This window comes from Festucalex cinctus, chromosome 5, assembly GCF_051991245.1.
Source record: "Festucalex cinctus isolate MCC-2025b chromosome 5, RoL_Fcin_1.0, whole genome shotgun sequence".
NCBI classification, from domain to species: Eukaryota; Metazoa; Chordata; class Actinopteri; order Syngnathiformes; family Syngnathidae; genus Festucalex; species Festucalex cinctus.
In genome coordinates, this window is record NC_135415.1 from 11,086,819 (window position 1) to 11,106,820 (window position 20,002).

General features: G+C 37.8%; 2 protein-coding genes across 3 annotated transcripts in view; one reads left to right on the top strand and one right to left on the bottom strand.

Annotated features, from left to right (window-relative positions):
* Positions 1-18: 18 nt before the first annotated feature.
* Positions 19-12,901, bottom strand: fbxo21 (F-box protein 21). Its single transcript, XM_077521146.1, has 12 exons — positions 12,606-12,901; positions 12,237-12,372; positions 11,690-11,799; positions 10,133-10,254; positions 8,175-8,321; positions 7,949-8,088; positions 6,229-6,365; positions 5,979-6,158; positions 5,668-5,800; positions 3,293-3,483; positions 3,062-3,219; positions 19-1,723 (listed from the first exon to the last, which is right to left on the bottom strand). The coding sequence occupies exons 1-12, from the start codon at positions 12,860-12,862 to the stop codon at positions 1,530-1,532; spliced, it is 1,905 nt and encodes a 634-aa protein (XP_077377272.1). The 5' UTR covers positions 12,863-12,901; the 3' UTR covers positions 19-1,529.
* Positions 12,902-13,433: 532 nt separating this feature from the next.
* Positions 13,434-20,002, top strand: part of nf2a (NF2, moesin-ezrin-radixin like (MERLIN) tumor suppressor a) — a 33,952-nt gene continuing 27,383 nt past the window's right edge. For both annotated transcript variants that reach the window (XM_077522625.1, XM_077522626.1), the window contains exons 1-3: positions 13,434-13,931; positions 16,016-16,141; positions 18,304-18,426. In XM_077522625.1, coding sequence (XP_077378751.1) covers positions 13,818-13,931; positions 16,016-16,141; positions 18,304-18,426 — 363 coding nt within the window. In that variant the 5' untranslated portion in view covers positions 13,434-13,817. The remainder of the gene's footprint in view (positions 13,932-16,015; positions 16,142-18,303; positions 18,427-20,002) is intronic.

A 20,002-nucleotide genomic window follows, 5' to 3' on the forward strand; every position in this document is an offset into this window, starting at 1 on the left:
GACAAATAAAAAGCCATAGCCATGAAATTATTTTAATAGTCAGTATACATACACATTAGGGATGTAAGGATACCGGTAATATCGTGATATCGCGATATTAAAACTGCCACAATATATCGTCGTCATGTCACGATATTAAAAGCAGCACATCTGTTCAAAAAGTCGGGTTGATTTCCATTTGTGCAGTTGTAGCACCTTCTGGTGGCTAGTTTTTAGGTGCAGTTGAATTTTCACAAAGCATGTTTTGGCCCTTCTATGTTTGAAATCCACGCTCATGATCAGAGGAAGTGAACGAAATATGCTTGTGAAGCGAGTCAATATGTGGAGGAAGTCGATGTGTGCACGCAGTACCCAGTAAGTGCCTCAATTTAAGTGTTATTAGCGATTGTAGGTTGTTTACATGCATTGCTGTCATATACAAAAGCACAATATTGTGGTTTTTTTTTTTTTAGTATAAGCTCATTTTTGTTTTACAACATTGTGACCTTTTTTGTATCGCCAACCTCCCCACAATATCGTGATAATTATCGTATCATGACCTTCATATCGTGATATCGTATCGTGATGTTGGGATATCTTCTACATCCCTAATACACATGTATGTATGCCTATATACACATATATAACTTAATTTGTTGTAATTGATTACATATTTTTATTTATTATGATCCCTGAATTTCCCCTGGAAATCCCAATTACAATAATTACAATTTTTTAATAATGTTCAAAATTTAGACCATCAACTATTCCTGAATTTCCTTCAGGAATGCCGGATAAATTCTCATTATGGTCACAATTAACCCATTCACTCCTATCCATTTTCACTGAAGCAACCCCTTTACTGGATTTTAACTGCTTTTTCAAGGCCCACAGAGTATTGTGTTCTATTGCTATAAAACATGGAATCTACCAAAAGAAAAATTAGCATCTCTTCTTTCATCAGGGAAAAAAGAAAAAGTATATTTCTATCGGTTTCCATTTTGCAGCAATTAGCATTAGAATATAGCTAAGTTTCATCACAAATCTCTTTAAAACAGTGGGGAAAAAAAAAGAGTTTTTTGCAACATGACTCTGTTTGATCTCTTATACTTTGCTGCCACCTGCTGGTTGTTTTTGTAATATATACCATTGCTTCAAGCGTTTTCTTCAGTTCAGAGGCTGCATGACAGCCTTCTGTATGCTCTAGCATGAAAAACATAAACGTATAAATACGTCTTTGGGAGCAAATGACTTAAAGAAAATGAATAATAATGACATTCAGGAGATATGCATCTACACGAATAGTAGTTCTAATAATTATTGATCAGTTGATGTTCCTAATATTTCTACACGAGAGGGTCAACATATTAGACGAACTACTAACAAAGTGAATGAGCATATTGTAAAAATGAATAATACCTTAAAAAAATGGACGATGTCATGAGCCGGCGTAGGTGTACCTAATAAAGCGACGGCCGAGCAGTTTCTATCTATCTCCATACGCTTCCTCCTTCATATTGGACGGGACTCGATGGCGAATGTGGTGGCTACTACATGGGCGTGGGTGGGCGCGCGTGCGGCGGGTAGAGGTCGCGCGCCGCCTCCTCCGTGCAGTCCGAGTCGTCGGGGTAGCGCGCGCGCAGCTCCTCATTGGCCACATAGTGCGTGTGGGCAAACTCGCAGAAGTAGCGGCCCACCTCCGAGTGGCCGATTTCCAGGGGGACTGAGTGGGGCTCCAGGTTCTCTGGAATTCAAGCACAAATAGAATTATACATTTACAAATATATAACATTACATTGACAGCCTTCACCATACCTTTCTTTTTTTTTTTTTTTTATCTGAAAAAAAAAAAGAAAATAGGGAACAAAAAAAAATATACGTATTTTTTCTAGAAAAAAAATATTAACAAACCATCATTATATTTTTCTTATAAGTACAAAACATATATACGCTTTGTAGGATGTTTTCACAATAATGGACCCAGTATAATATATATATATATATATATATATATATATATATATATATATATATATATATATATATATATATATATATATATATATAAAATGTATTTTACATCTTTATGATGACAGACCTTCATTTTTTCCCAGTATTTTTCATTTATTTATTTTACCTTTCTTTTTTTTAAATCTTAAAAGAGAAAAAATATGTATTCATTCTAGAAAAAAAACTTATTAATAAAAAAAAACAAAAAAACAAACAACATTTTTTCTTATAAGTACAAAAATGTATTGTACTTAGTATTATTTTGGAATTTTCAGAAGATGCATTCCTTGTTTAATGAAAAAGAAAAGAAAAAAACAACATTTTATTAATTTTAAAGTTTCCATCACAGCAAACTCTTATTTAGAAATTATTCTTTCGTAGTGGAGTTTTTATTATTTATTTATTTTTAAAAGACTATTTGCAGATTTCAATTATTGGAACTAAACATATAGAACATTTTATTTATATTAAGTTTTCACATTAACAGGTCGTAATGAAAAACATTTTGTAACTAAATATACTAAATACTGTATGCCTTCATTTTTAATAAAATAAATTGATTAAAAAAACATGATTTTTTTTAAAGTATTGAATAAGGTAATAAAATTATTGTAATAAAGTTTTCATGACGGACTTCTTAATTATTTCCAATTTAAAAACAAAAATATAGAAAAACAAATGTAAGGCTCCATAAACTGGCCCAATTTTATTTTTCAAATAAGTATTTAAAAAATGCACTGTTGTGCATCCTCATTAATTAACTGAAGAAAAAATGTATTATATTCTTGAGGATAACAATCCCTCACGTTTTGGAATAAAACATTTTTATGATAATTTTCGTCCTCATTACGGTACTCATTTACATTTATGGCATTAATTTTATTAATAATGAAATACTCTACCTGTTATTTCTACATTAAAAAAATATATCATTTATTAAAAATGAAGTATTGCAACACAAACCCAACGTGCGTTGGAAGATCCGTAAAATAGTTATGAACCTACTCGGCTCCAAGGTGTGACATTATCAGCATCATCAACTATCATTTCATCTCGAATTGGTCCACTTTACCTTGCGCGGCATATCGACAGGTGCCGTCCTGCACCAGGACATTGTAGAAAGGCTGCTCGGCACCGTCGGGCAGCTGGTGGACCCTCATTGTGGTGATCCACTCCTGACTCATGGTGCACTTGGGGTCCCAGCCGTAGATGACGCAGTTGTAACCCGACCTGCGGCAAAGGAGATCCATGAAATGGAAGGGGGCGGGGTTGTGAACGGGCGGGGTTTCGCTCCCAAACGCACCTCTTGTGTTTCATGACGAGGCCCACCGAGTAGCGGACATCCCGGTGGTCGGCCGTTCCGCGCCGCTTCACCTCGGGGACGGCGGGGTGCTTCTTGTGCTGGATGTGCTCCAGCGTGTGCTGCACCAGGTAGCCCACCGCGCCGTGCTGGGACGGGTCCAGTGCCTGAATGTGCTGCAGAATGTCCAGAACCTGACCGGGGCCCATAGAGGAAGGAGCAACGTCAACGCCGGCAGTTGTGTGAGTGAGAGAGTGTGTGGATGGGGTTGTGCGAGTGTCTGTACAACAGCTAGAGTATGGGTGTGTGTGTGTGTGTGTGTGTGTGTGTGGGGGGGGGGGGGGGGGGGGGGGTGCGTGTACTCGACTACTCGTACATACTACATTGTGAGGACCAAAATATTTATGTGATAGATAGTAGGGGTGTTAAAAAAAATCGATTCGGCAATATATCGCGATACTTGATCACGCAATTCTCGAATCGATTCAATAGGCAGCCAAATCGATTTTTTAACATCCATTTTTTATGAAAAAATATTCAACAAAATGTCTAACTTTCACACCTTAAGCATGGAAGAATGTTATATTAATGGAACATTAAGCCTTAATATTTTATTTCAATGCTGTTCTAACATGGAAAAAGGTTACAACCTGTTTGTTAAATACATTGGCTCACAGTTATAAAACTGAAGTTTCAGATCATTAAATAATACAATTTCATACAAATCTTACAGTGTACATGTACAAGTTTACTGAATGGTATTTTCTAAATTTGAGTAAAAAAAAAAAAAAATCGCAACAATCGACGTGCAAATTCATATCGGGATTACCTATGAATCGTGATACGGATCGAATCGTCAGGTACGAGGCAATTCACACCCCTAATAGATAGCATGTGTGTGACAGCAGGTGAGAGTTTGAGTGTGAGAGCAAAAGAGAAAATGTGGGAAGATGTATGAGAGAGAGTTTATGAGAGTAAGAAAGAGAGTGAAAGAGCAACGGAAAGCATGAGCAAGAGAGAATATGTGAGAAATTGACAGTGAGAGACCATGTCAAAGAGAGTACTCAATGTGAATGAAAGAGAGCATGGGAGGGAGAGTATTTGAGGGAGAAAGTAGTAAGAGAGAGATTGAGTGGGAGAGAGTGAGTGAGAGAGGGAGAATATGTGCAAGTGTGTGATAGACAGCCTGTAAGAGTTTGTGTGTGAGAGCGAAAGAGAAAATGTGTGAGGATGTAAGAGAGAGATTGTGTGAGAGTATGAAAGAGAGCGAAAGAGTGTGGGAGAGAGTGGGCAAGAGCGAGAATGTGAGAGTGACAGTAAGAGAGACCATGCCAAAGAGAGTACTCAATGTGTGTGTGTGAGAGTGCATGAACGTGAGAGTGCGAGTATGTGAGGGAGAAAGTAGTAAGAGAGCAGTGAGAGAGATTGAGTTGGGGGGAGAGTGTGTGGCAGTGAGAGAGAGAGAGAGAATGTAAGAGAAAGAGAGCATGTGCAAGTGTGTGATGGACAGCAATGAGAGTTTTTGTGTAAGAGCGAAAGAGAAAATGTGGGAGAATGTAAGATAATGAGAGAGTGTGTATAAGCGAGTCTGGAAGAGAGTGAAAGAGCGACGGAAAGAGTGAGAAGAGTGACAGTGAGAGTACTCTGTGTGTGTGTGAGGGAGAGAGAGAATGTGATAGTGAGAATATGAGGGGGAATAATGTGAGAGAATTTGAGAGATCAGTGGGAGAGAGTGTGTGAGAGTGAGAGAGAGTATGTAAGGGAGAATTTTAGATTGGGAGAGAGAACGCATGTGCAAGCGCGTGATAGACAGCATGTGAGAGCCCGAATGTGAGAGCGAAAGAGAAAATGTGGGAGGATGAAAGAGTTTGAGAGAGATGGCGTGAGAGTAATGAAGAGAGTGAAAGAACGAAAAAGAGCGAACAAGAGAGTACGTGAGACAGTGACACAGAGATCAAAGAGAGTATTCAGTGTGTGTTTTTGAGAGAGAGAATGTGAGAGTATATGAGGGAGAAAGTATGTGAGAGAGATTGAGTCGGAGAGTGTGTGTGTGGGAGAGAGAATGTGTGAAAGAGAGAGCATGTGCAAGTGTGTGATAGAATGTGATTTTTTTTGTGTGAGAGCGAAAGAGAAAAAAATGTGGGAGGATGTAAGAGCATGAGAGTATGGAAAGTGAAAGAGCAAAAAAGAGAGTGAGCATGAGAGAGTAAGTAAGAGAGACCCTGAATGTATGTGAGAGAGAAAGTGAGCTATGGGAGGGAGAAAGACTGTGAGAGAATGTGAAGAGCAGAAGAGAGATTGAGTTGGAGAGTGTGTGGGCGTGAGAGTGAGAGAGAAAGCGAATATGAGAGTGAGAGAGAGTATGAGCACCAGCGTACCTTTTCGGGCCAGATGCCGAGGTGGAAGTAGAGCCTGGCCTGCAGCAGAAGGTAGGGAACGTTGTCGGGGTTGATGGTGAGGAAAAGGTCCAGCGTGTCCCTCAGGAGCTGGTACGACTTCTCCTTGCTTTCCCTCCAAAACAAAACAACAAAAATGTCTTGTCTTCTTTCCTTTTCAATACGACTTCAGCTTTGTCTTTTACTGGTCCACGGCTCCCTCTAGTGGTGAGGCGCTGAACTATGCAACGGCTAATCCTTGTGTCGGTACCTGCTGTGTCAATTTTCACATAAAAATTCAAGTAAAGAGTTACCCTCGTTTGCCGATGTTGAGCAGGTTTCCCACCATCCTGAGCAGCACGTCGGTGGTAGCGATACCGGCGTAGTAGTCGGCGCTGGCCTGGTGCCCGATGAGGTACTCGCACTCTTTGGCCGTCATCTGCTTGCCTTTGCCGAAGGCGTCGATGTACACGTAGTCGTAGATGTCGTCGCTCCTGTGTGGGGCGAGATTGGGAAGGTGTTAACCCGAAGTTAACGCAAAACTTGAGCATTGCCTTCAGGTACCCTCCATCTTTTTGGCACCAGCGCAGCAGGAAGTGGCTGGGGAAGTTGACCGGTTCCAGCTTGACGCCCAACCTCTGGGCCAGCGTCATGTAGAGCACAGACAGGCTGATGGGGATGCCCTTGCGGCGGAGCAGCACCTGTCAAACAAAACATGGATAGAAATATATAATATATAAATATACAGTACGCTATATAAATATACAGTACGCAATTACACATCTTTGTTATATTTAGTTTGACAGGAAACTTCAACTGGAGTAGCAACGAATAGCCTGAAAGAAAGGAAATGATCGGGATTTTCATTTTTGGCAATTTTGTTTTTATTATTATTATTATTTTAGGGGCTATCAAGCAACAAAATCATCCAGCGGTAAACGAATTGCCCAACAAAAGATTTTGTTTATTTTTATTTATTATTTTGTGCACTTCTGATGGCACCCCCCAAAAATTACTGGGATGGTTTTGTTCAAATTGAAAAAAATAAATACATTTGGAAGCACTTTGGGTGGATGACTGGTTAGCACGTCCACCTCTCAGTACTGAGGACTCCGGTTCGGGTCCAGGCTCCGGCCTTCCTGGGTGGAGTTTGCATGTTCTCCCCGTGCCCGTGTGAGTCTTCTCCGGTCTCCATTCCAAAGACATGCGTGGCAGGTTAATTGGGCGCTCCGAATTGTCCCTAGGTGTGCTTGTGAGTGTGGATGGTTGTTCGTCTCTGTGTGCCCTGCGATTGGCTGGCAACCAGTCCAGGGTGTCCCCAGCCTACTGCCCAGTGCCAGCTGAGATAGGCTCCAGCACGCCCCACAACCCTTGTGAGGAATAAACGGTCAAGAAAATGGATGGATGTAAGCACTTTTTCCCCCTCCTTAACTCATTCAAACCCGAAAACGTGCAAATACGTTTTTTAAATACTTTGTCTTTCACTCCCACAAATGTATTTATTTTATTTTATTTTTTAATGCAAGAGCATACAGAGGGCTTTGATGCACATTCTGACATGAAGAGGTGGCTTAAAGTAATGGTCGTTATTACAAAAAACGACCAGCAGGTGGCAGCAGAGTATAAGAGATCAGCTGGAGCCATGCTGTAACAAGCTCTTTTTGACAGTGTTTTCACCAGGAATGTGAATATCGATTAAACTTAGCTCTATTCTAATGCTAATTGCTGCAAAAGGGAAACAGATACAAAAATGTTTTTTTTCTGATGAAAGAAGAGTCTCTAATCTTTCTTTTAGTATGTTTTTATATAGTAGCAATAGAACACAATATGCTGTGAGACTTGCAAAATCAGTCAAAATCTAGTAAAACAGCCGGGAGTGAAGGGGGTTGCTTCAGTCAAAATGGCCGGGAGTGAATATGTTAATCCTTTGCAGAGGAATCGGAACGGAACTCGGTATCGGCAGATCCTCAAAATCAGGTGACTCGGACTCGGGCGCAAAAAAATGTTTTATTTTATTTTATTTATTTATTTTTTTAAATGGCAAAAAAATTGAATGGCAACTTCTTATTCATATAATTTCTAGTCCCTGATCATAAAATGGGTGCAGGAGGTCGGTGGAGTACCGATACCATAAAATAAGACTGGTATTAGCACCAATACAGATACCTGGTACTGGTAATCACCCATCATAGTCAGAGTGATACCACCCCTTTTCCTGCCTCAATTTGAGTGTGGAAAAACCCTGACCTAAAATGACGAAATTTCCAATGTCTTGCAACCCTACCTGGTGGATGTAAGAGTTGAGGGGGTTGTAGTAGTCCAACTGGTTGCCCTTGAACTGTAGCTGCTCATACAAGACGGCGTTGAGGGCGCAGAAGACCTGCCGCTGGAGCTCAAAGTCCTCCAGCACAGGATGCTCGCCCCCTTTCCGAGACGACAAAGCGGGTGTCAGGAGGACGCCAGGGAGGACGGACGCTATGGCAAAATTTTTTCTTTTTCGCCGAAGTCACCTGGAGCCACGCGAAGGCTGGGGTGCGACGGATTCTTCGCCCGCAGCGTCTTCTTGACCTTGTCGGCGATGTCGTGCAGCTGCGCCGATATCCCGTCCAGCGTGACGTCGGCCAGCGGGTTGCAGTACTGGTCCACCAGGACGGCTCCTGTGGAGACCAGGGATGTGACAATAACGGCGATATCTGTGAAATCGCGATATTAAAACTGCCGCAATATATCGCCGTCACGTCACGATATTAACCCATTCAAACCCAAAAACGTGTAAATACGTTTTTTAATACTTTGTCCTTCACTCCCAAAAACTGATGTATACATGTTTTATGTTTTTTTTTATGCAAGCGCAAACAGAAGGCTTTAATGCTGCTTCTGACATGAAGAGGTGGCTGAAAGCAATGGTATTTTTTACCAAAAACAACCAGCAGATGGCAGCAGATGGCATGTTGCAACAAGCTCTTTTCCCCTGTGTTTTCAACAGGAATGTGAATAATGGTGAAACTTAGCTATATTCTAATGCTAATTGCTGCAAAACTGAAACAGATAGAAACATACGTTTTTTTTTTTCCCTGATGAAAGAAGAGACTAATGGTTCTTTGGTTCAATGTTTTTGTAGCAATAGAACACAATATTCTGTGGGTCTTGCAAAATCAGTCAAAATCCAGTAAAACATCTGGGAGAAAAGGGGGCTGCTTCAGTGAAAATGGCTGTTAATAGCAGCACATCCGTAAAAAAAAAAAAAAAAGTCGGGTTGATTTCCATTTGTGAATTTCTAGCACCCTCTGGTGGCTAGTTTTTTGTTGTTGTTTTTTTTTTTAGTGCCGTTACATTTCACTTGGCATGTTTTGGCCCTTCTATGTTTAAAATCCACGCTAATAAAGGGAAAAGTAATATGCTTGTGAACAGAGTCATATGTGTAGGAGCTCAATGTGTACTTGCATTTGCAAGTGTCTCAATATATATATTTATATATTTTTATATATAATATTTATAATATTTTTATAATATTTTTCATTGCTGTAATGTACAAAAGCACAATATTGTTTTTCTTTTTTAAGTATGAGCTGATTTTTTTTTTTTTACAAAATTGTGATTTTTTTTGTATCGCCAACCTCCCTGCGATATCGTGATAATTATCGGATCGTGTCCTTCATATCGTGATAATATCGTACCGTGATGTTTGGATATCATTCCAACCCTACTGGATACAATTATGAGGATGACAAGTCCACATTTACAAGGAGCCCGGGAAAATAACCCTAACATGTCATGTCCAGGTTTTTTGTGGGTGTCCTGCAGGGTTATTATAGCTTTTGAATTTTTCATTTCAGTTAATTTTTATTTTAGTTTGAGTTTTTTTTTTTTTTTTTTTTTTTTAATTAAATTTAGTTAGTTTTAATTAGTTTTCAGGGTGGTTCTGTTAGTTTTTGTTTTAGTTATTTAATAAATACTTAGTTTTAATTTAGTTTTAGTTAATTTCTGTATTAGTTTTTATTTATTTATTTATTTATTTATTTATTTATTTATTTATTTATTTATTTATTTATTTATTTTTTAAGCGTTTACTTGTGCGCAATATTTAAAAACAAAAACACCATGTAGGTGCTTTTCTATTGGCTGCTGCTAGATGTTGAGTTGAGATCCAAAAACGGCAGACGACTTTTTTTCTTGGGCTCCTCCAAGGTTATTTTAATGAACTAAAACTAACAAAAAAACTAAAACTGAAATTCGAAAAACAATGTCGTTAATGAAATAAAATAAAAACAAAAATGCTTTTTGAAAAACGAAAACTAACTGAAACTACATTTTATGTTTACAAAACTAACATTAACAATAATTATCGCAAAATGTCCTTTGTTTTAGTCTTTTGGTAATTAAAACAGGGAGTTCATCTTGATGGGAGCACTAGGAAAAGTTATTCTAAAATGGCCACTTTACAAGAAAACGATTGACTTTTTCTGACCTGCGAGCGCCGACTGCTGCTCGGGCGGCTGCTCGAGGAAGCTCTTGAGAGCGCGCAGGATGTTCTGCTGTCTCAGGAAGTAAAGGATCTTCTTTGCATAGTACTTCAACGTCAGACTTTTCCTATATGGACAAGCACAGAGAGGCGTTAGAAAATAATAAAAGGGGAATTATGCATTAGGGATGTCGCAATTGCACTTTTTTGGACCCAAAGTCCGTGTCCGAGTCACCTCATTTTGAGATCGGCCGATTCCGAGTCCTGATCCGATACCTTGGCGTTTTATTAAGGAGATTTTTTTTTTTTTTTTTTTTTACAAAACAACCCCAACATCTTATATATGGTGAGTGGACAGTGTTTAAATTACGTAAACCATTTAAATCCCCTTTTTGGCACATCTATGAGTTACTCAAAAGGCCATTATTGACCAGTATACAGTATTAATTATGAGATTATTACAGTATTAATGATAACTTTAGTATCTCCACTTCCAAATACCTCGGTGCCATTTCCTTGTTTAGCCCTACCGCTCGATAGCATTAATGTGTCACTGTAGTAGAGTGACGCCATGCCGCACGCACTGTGTGGAAAAATGAAGTGTCACTCTGTGGCACCACCCAACTCCAGATTTAATTAAAAAAAAAAAGATAAAAAAAAATACATCATAATAACCTCATATATTTATCCGAGTCCTGATCAGGAGACAATGTCCGATACTGATCGAGTCAGTAACCACGTGATCGAGCCCGAGTTCTGATCACGTGATCGTATCGGGACATCCCTCGTATGCATACAACTTCTTTAATGAATTAAAAACTTTTTTTTTTTTTTATGTAAAATTAGTACCTTTAAAAACTATTTTTGCCTCTTGTTGTCGACTGATGATGACATCACCCGTGCTGAGGAAGTAGGTAATGGTCAATCATGGCTCACCTGTTTTCTGGGTTTGGTCAGTAAACTGAGCCATGATTGGTCATTACCTACTTCCTCAGCACAGGTGATGTCATCATCAGTCGACAGCAAGTAGAACAATGACTTTTTAAAAGGTACGAATTGTACATGAAAAATAATGAAGTTACATTAATAATAGACAAAATATTCATTTCGACTGATGACAACATCACCTGTGCTGAGGAAGTAAGTAGGTCAGTTTACTGACCTAACCCAGAAAACAGGTAAGCCATGATTGGCCGTTACCTACTTCCTCAGCACAGGTGATGTCATCATCAGTCGACAGCAAGTAGAAAATGTACTTTTTAAAGGTTTTTATTGTACATGAAAAATAATGAAGTTATCAAATTCATTCTGGACAAAATATGAACTTTTCACTGCTGAAAATTCAATGAGTCAAGTATCCCTTTAAACTGCTCCTTTTGTCTTTCATGTTATATTGTTAGATTTGCAATTTTAGCTTGAAACAAAAAGCAAAATAAATAAATAAATGAATAAATAAAATTGGACCAAGCGATGGCTTATTGGAATATCCGTAAGTTGAGGTACTAATGTGCTTATACTTGCTTAATTCCCACCGCCGGTTAGAAACACAAAGAAACAACTAACCTCTTTTCGGCGTGAAGGATAAAGAGCAGCTCGTCCTCGCAGAAATGCTCGGGCATCCCCAGCGACTCGATCTCGGCGAAGCTGTCGCCCAGCACTTGGCCGATGCATGGCTGGAACAAAAAATAATAATAATAAAAAAAATCAGTTTCAAGATGTTCATTTTGGGGAGTCTTCCCCCGCTATCGCGCATATAACGTTTTCCATTTGTTTTTTTCTTTGTTCGTTTGATTTTTACAGCCTTCATCACAGACAATTAAATATAGACGCCTTCAGTGTAATACCACGTTGCTCCACAACTTGTCAGGCAGCACTGAGCTCAAGTGTAAGAGATGCAGCATCATTAAAAGCAAGAAGAGGCAGAGAAGGTGCCTAATTGAGCTTCAATAATAGTTCACACAGAGCAGGCAGAAAACATGACTGTGTTAGTATTTTATTTATTTATTTATTTTAACGCACAATTCACATAACTTTTATTGGCTAGTCAATGTCGTTTGGAAGTATACGTTAGCATATGCGATGTTAAATTCTCTTCATTGTGTCCACTCACCACTTCCGTGAAGAAGCGCTTGGAGATGGACTCCACCGTCCTCCGGATTTGGATGCCCACCCGGTGGCGCGTTTTGTACTCGCGCAGCCAATCGCAGCTCTCGTTCTGCGGGTAAAACCTCTGCAGTCGCGGCCATCTATAAATGTGTCATCGTGAGAATGGGGCGGTGAAATAACTATTATTATGTCTATTATCGGGACAAACCCACTTATAACACAACTCAGACACAAAAGGACAATCTTATGCCTACACCTCGAACCATGAACAAGACACCAAGCGAGCTACACCTCAGATTCCGAACGTGATTGCTAAATAACAATAATCGTACTCATGTATAATCAATCATATTCCAACAATAATAATAATGACCTGAGTTTGTACTGGTGCCCCCACACCTTCCCTCGACCGTGGCAAACGTCACGCAGGCGCAGGCAGCAGCAGGACACATTGCAAATGTCGACGTGCTCGAGTACCGGCAAGCACAAAATGTGCTCCAACAGCTCGGTGGGCAAATCGGTCAACTTCTCGCCGCGGCGGTCGCGACTTGCGCTCCCGGCCTCGCTGCCGCTCCCGGCCCCGGTCCCGGTCGGGCTCGACAGCCTCTCTCCGGCGACCCACGCCGCCATCTTTTCTGTTTACCCCGATTACCTCATCGCCCCAGCCCCACCCCCTTCTGGCGCAGGGGGCTGGGCGAGAAGGCGGGGCGAAAGGGGAGGTGCTTTTCCTGATTGATTGCTTGTGGATGATGCATTTATTGACTCCAAACTTACTACCGTGGTTACTACCACTTTGTTGAAACACGATCATATGTAGCACTAATTAGATTTACAGCGTCAAATTTATTCATTTAAATGTCTACCCTTTTTTAGAGTCGTTATAAAGTACAATTCAAGGAAGTACATTCGTTTATTGTCACTTGTGAGCATGGTAACGACACAGTTTGGCGGTCTTTGAACGCCGCAGGATACTGTTCGCAAGCTCCGCTGAAGAGGGTGGGGCAAGGTGCGATGCCTTTTCGCCTCGAAATTCAATAAATATTGGGTTTAGAATATTAAAATACAAAACAAGAAGACGTAAAACAACAAAACACACTTCTTTTGTGTATTTTTTATTTACAAAACACTAACTCGAGACTATATGTTAATTTACCATCTTCAATGTGCTCTTTGTCAGCGTGGTACCAACATTTCCCGACGATCCTTGAATGTAGCACCATTCCCCAGGCTTGGACATGAAGTCGCCAGCAAAAAGTAATAGGTAGCTTCGCGCTTCGAAACAAAATTAATTTTTGACACTTCTAGGGATGAAAATTATCTCAACAAGCTGTGAAACAATTAAGATTGACTAATATGCTCGATATCTTATACATGGATCATATAATTGTGCCAACCTCACTTCAATATCGCTCCAACTTTTTGGCTTGTTAGCTTGAAATTAGCATGCGTGTAAATTGGATTATCCCATGCTGAAGACGCCGGAATATGTTTTAAAATGGCTTGACGGACACCTTGGGGCCAGTCGGGGACTGTTGAGCGATTGTTTTTATTTTTTATTTTTTTTAATGTGATCTCTTTCGTGGCCATGGCGAACTACTTGGCGGCCAAAATGGGATTGAACTCTCTGGCGAGGAAGCAAAACAAGAGCTTCAACGTCAGGATATGCACCATGGAGTCGGACATGGAGTTCAGCTGCGAGGTTCGTGAACACCCAATAAAAGAAAAGGAAATAAATAACACACAATAACTATAAACCGCCATAAATTGAATTCGCCACTGTGGTGAAAGTCTCCCGTAGAGGCACTAGATGGCAGCAGGGAGCTATGCACGCAATAATAATAATAATAGAGTACAGTAGCTCGTAAACTATAATAAATATATACGTACTGTAAAATAAACAAAAACAAAACGACGTTGGTCAAAAGTAAGGGGAAAATCAAAACAAATTTGATAGGCTATCATGTATTTATTGGATTGATAAATTCATTTAAGATAAATACAACAAACACAATGTCAATTACAGTGTTCCCTCGTTTTCCGCTGGGGTTAGGTTCCAAAAAATACCCGCAATAAATGAAATCCACGAAGTAGTTAGCTTTATGTTTTACAACTCTTATAAATGTTTTAAGGCTCTAAAATCCCCACCCGCACAATTTATACACTTTTCTCATTGAGGCATTTACATGTTCTCACATTTCTCTCTTGTTCAAACATTGACAATGTTCAAACCTTCATAAATTTTCTAAAATGGGTATATTACTGTAAAAAAATATGCAAAATTGCACTTAAAAAAAAATCCGCGATACAGCGAGACCGCGAAAAGTGAACCGCGTTATAGCGAGGGAAGACTGTAAACAAATATATTCTTATTTATTCATTTCTTCATTTAATATTATTTTCAGTAAACACAATGCATTGTTTTATAGCAGGGGTGTCAAACTCACGTTTGCTTAGGGGCCGCATGGAGGAAAATATATTATCAAGTGGGCCGCATCGGAAAAATAACGGTATATAACTTAAAAACAATTGCTGTCATTTATACGCAGATTTTCGTGGACCAGACCTAAATTACGGAGCTCAATTGTAATCATATTGTTCCGAAAAATAACACAAATGCAAATAGAACACAGCAACACTTTGCCGGTATACATTCTGGACGTGTGAAATCGACCTGTTTTGCATATATATTGTTCCCAGAATGCATTGCATGGCGCAGTTAATGATGTTATAAGGACGTTTATCCTTGTCATATCTATTTGTGTTACCAGTAATTGAATTTGTGTCGTATTTAACACATTTATGTTGGTGTATGATTACAAAAAAAAATACTAATAATTAAACAAACTGTAGTTAAAGTTGTGTGTAAAATAATGACATCCCGGACGACGATTCCCTGGACAAGTTGCATTGGTCATCTGAGGACTGCTTGTGAAATTACAAAGTTATATGTTTTGATTGTGGCTGGCTGATTAATTAGTCGGACATTACAAATTTGTAAAAAAAAAAATATTTTTTATTTTTTTTTTTACTTTCAAAATTATCTCGCGGGCCGGATTAAACCCATTTGCGGGCCTGATCCGGCCCGCGGGCCGTATGTTTGACACCCCTGTTTTATAGTATAAATATACTGACAAAAATGTACTATTATAATAGTGTTTTACATGCATCAATAACTTAATAAAAATATTTTATAGTAATAAATATACACTATATAATTCTAAATTAAACTAACAAACAAATCCTTTATTTAATGACTGTGGGATGAGCAACATGTTGTTTTTTCCTGTTTTTATTAATTTATTTATTTTTTTAAAGAAGATGCACTAGTTTAAATTGTAAAAACAAAAACAAAAAACACCAATTAAAAACACAAGACAATGCATAAAATGCCTTAAAAATATAATAGTGGGATAAACAAAACAAGTTTGCTTCATGTTTTACTTAGAAATTTAAACATATTGATTCTTACTACGCTAAATAAAACAATAAGAAAATACTGACTACAATTGAATAGATCAACTCAGATCAGATCAACTAATTTGACGTTTGCACGTGTTTAAATGCATCACAAAATCAATGTGCATGCATTCATTAAAATATGTAAATTTGATCAATAAAGCAAAAATAAAATGAATTGGAAAAAATAGTTGAGTTTTCCCACAAGTATTTATTTATTTTTTTATGAACTAACATCAGCTGTCACGTCAAGCCGGTCAAAGTATTTGAGCTTTGTGTTTCTGTGAGTGAGCGTGGAAGTGTTTTGCTTTGCGCTGTGTGACGCAGATGAAGTGGAAGGGGAAGGATCTGTTGGAGCTGGTGTGCAGAACTCTTGGCCTGAGGGAGACCTGGTTCTTCGGCCTCAGGTACAACGTCAAGGACACGGTTGCCTGGCTCAAGATGGACAAGAAGGTGAGGCGGCCTCCGTGAAAAACACCAGCCAAATCAATGCCATGTTAATACAAATGCTAAGTTAGCATGCTAATGTTAGCTTAGAATGCTAATGCTAAATTAAGATGTTAATGCTAACTTAGCATGGTAATGCTAATGCTAAGTTAGCTTCGCATGCTAAAGGTAGCTTAGCATGTTAATGCCAATGCCAAGTTAGCATGCTATTGCTAAGTTATCTTGCAAATGTTAAGTTAGGTAATTACCTCAGCATACTAAGCTAATTCTAAGATAATGCTAAGATAATGCTAATGCTAAGCTAATTTACAATCTACTAAGTGACATTGTTTCAATGTGACATTCAAAACATTCAACTCTTTCATTTCACTTCAGGGATGATTTTATGTCCATTAGCTACTTGATTCTTCAAACATTATTCCATTTTGTCCAACAAAAGAGAAAAAAAATGAGGCACTCAAAGGGTTAGCACATGAAAGGCATTTATTGCAACATGGCCAGTTGATTAAAAATTGCCTACGCGTTTCGGGCTTGGTAGGCCTTCGTCAGGGCAAGCTCTTGAGCACCAAAGAGACATTTTTTCAACAAATCCAAGACATCCTCGAAGTGCTCCTGCTTGCTCTGATTATTATCATTTTTATTTTTCTGCTCCAATTTCTTCATTTATACACCGATTCACATCATTCAAATATTCTGCATGATTCCATGCCATTCAACATGACACGTTTATATCATTTCAAAGTGACATACTGAAAGCATGTTAAAGCTCGGAGCATTCGAGTCAAAAAGATTAGGATTTTGGGTAAAGTGGTTGGGGAATTTCCATAGTTTATGGAAGACCTCCTTCCTGCCAATTGCAAAAATCTGCAAATGATTTCTACTCTCGTTGGTAGTAGATGCCACAAGATGACGGCAAAGCACCCTTTATCTCTGCCTCAGCCTGTCTGCCTGCACATCTGTATCTCATCTGCCTGTCTGTCTCTCCATTGTATCTGTTTCTCTATTTGTCTGCCTATCATATATATCTTTCTGTCTGTCTGCCTCTCTATTATAACCAGAAAAACTCATTAAGAAAAAATATAAATTCGTAGTTTATCAAATTTTTCACTGGCAACCATTTTCACAGAACCAACCCCCTTCGCTCCCGGCTGTTTTACTGGATTTTGACTGATTTTGCAAGACCCACATAATTTCGTGTTCTATTGCTATAAATAAATAAATAAATAAATAAATAAATAAAACAAACAAAAAAAAACACACACATAGAACCTACCAAAAGAAAGGTTGGAGTCTCTTTTTTTTTTTTCATCAGGAAAAAAAGTATATTTCTATCTGTTTCCATTTGGCAGCAATTAGCATTAGAATATAGCTAAGTTTCATCATTATTCACAAATCTGCTGAGAATTGTGGGGAAATCTGGTTTAGCTCATATACTTTGCTGCCACCTCCAGGCCGTTTTTGTAATTACTACCATTTTTTCATACCCAAAAAAAACAAAAAACAAAAAAACAAATATAAAAAAATATATATATATTTTTACGTCTTTGGGACACTTAATACGTTGAAAATAGAATGTATTAATACGTTTTTGGGAGCAAATGAGTTAAATACAATGTATGACTATTTTTACGACACAATTATGATGAAAACATATTCCATATTGGTTTGTTTATTTTGAATTTTTACTGCAGTAAGGCCTGAATTTCCCCTGTGGAGCTCAACGAAGCAGTGATAATTTCGTCGACAAAAAATTTTCGTCATAAATTTGGGCACAAATTTTTTTGTTTTTTTCCGACGAAAATTAAACAAAACCTAAAATAGAAGCCATTCATTGAGACTATAACGATAAATAAAATTGACTGACAATTTTGTCAATGACTAAACTTTATAAAAGTTGAAATGTATGCTGAAGGAAAATATTGAGTAAACTGTCAATTTGTCGACTAAAATTGCTCTTTATTTTCGTCGACTAAAATTGGAAGAAAATTAAAATGCAACCAGATGACTAAATTATGACTAAAACCTTAATTAATTTTAGTCCACAGACTATAAGTAAAACAAAATTAAAATTTCTTGTTAAAATTAACACTGCAAGGAAGGATATCACAATTCCGATGAACAATTTCCAACTCGGTTCACTGGGCTGACAGCCATCTTGTGTGTGTCAGGTGCTGGACCAGGATGTGCCCAAAGAGGAGCCCATCACCCTCCACTTCCTGGCCAAGTTCTACCCGGAGAATGTCGAAGAGGAGCTGGTGCAGGACATCACGCAGCATCTCTTCTTCCTGCAGGTTTGCGTTGTATTTTATTTTATTTTTTTCAAAATTGTAAACACAAAAACATTGCACACAGCAAAAATTGCTGTCATTTTCCTGCTTGTTTACACTTGCAAGGCTTGACGTTCTTCATCGCTCTTCTACTGTGTTTGCTACATTCGAATGGCGCCCCCTTGTATTCAGCCTGAGATACCACGTAACTGAAATGCCTTGTGTTACAGGATACTGGAAACAAACACACGCATAAACATGCAAGTAGGATGAAATAAGTATATACAGTATGTACTGTATTCAAGACGCATTGCGTTGCTGTCCATTTTTTATTTTATTTTTACATTTCTATTATTATTAGATATTTTATTGTTTCTGGGATGTTTGCAATCAGTTTCATTCCAAAAACATAAAAATGAAAAAAAAATGGACGTGTTTTTCACATAGCAACGATGAATTATTAATTGATGATCAAATTAATTACTATTTATTTTTAGTAATTGATTAATCGTTTATTAATTAAAAATTGTCCAAATCCTCTGAATTTCAGCTTCTAAACATTAAATATTCTGCTTTTTATATTAACAATCCATGAAGGGACAACTTGTGTAGAAGCCAAACAAAACACTTGCTTTTACTTTGAAAAACTCTGATCAATATTTTTGCATATTTTCCGAAATGCTACTGACTGACTAATGCAGTAACTTAATCTTAATGTTTGTGTATTTTCTGCACTGTCAATTTGAAATACAGTAATGTCCAATTTTTAATAAAGGAATTCAAATTAACATTATTTAAAAAAAAAATCAGATTCATCCATTTATTGACAAAATAATCAACTAATATATTTTTTTGTGTATTTTCTGCAGTGTCAATTTGAAAAAATGGCCCATTTTTAATAAAGGAATTTAAATTAAAACCATTAAAAAAAAAATCTGTTTCATCCATTTATTGACAAAATAGTCAACTAATATAATTTATTTATTTATTTTCTGCAGTGACAAGTTGAAATAATGTCCCATTTTTAAATAAAGGAATTCAAATTAAAAACGTTTTTTTTTTAAATCCGATTCATCTATTTATTGACAAAATATTCAACTAATATAATTTATTTATCTATTTTCTGCACTGACAAGTTGAAATAATGTCCCCTTTTTAATAAAGCAATTCAAATTAAAAGCAATTAAAAAATAATCTGATTCGTCCATTTATTGACAAAATAATCAACTAATATAATTAATTAATGTATTTTCTGCACTGTAAGTTTTAAATAATGTCCCATTTTTAATAAAGGAATTCAAATTAAAAGCATTTTTTTTAAATCCGATTCATCATTTATTGACAAAATAATCAACAAATGAGTCAAGTATTAATTAAAATAATCGTTAGTTGCAGCGCTAGTATTTATGTGTAAAGCAAACAGTTTGATCACAAATGAAAGACATATCGTTTTATCAAGTAAAACGTTGTTAATCAAATGCACTATTCTCCCAAATAAGCAGTGGTTAGCTGCTTTGGCCTACAGGGGGCGCACATCCCATGACCCCCCCCCCCCGCTCGCCTTCGCATCCTCTTCAACATTTTTCCCGCCTATTCGTGT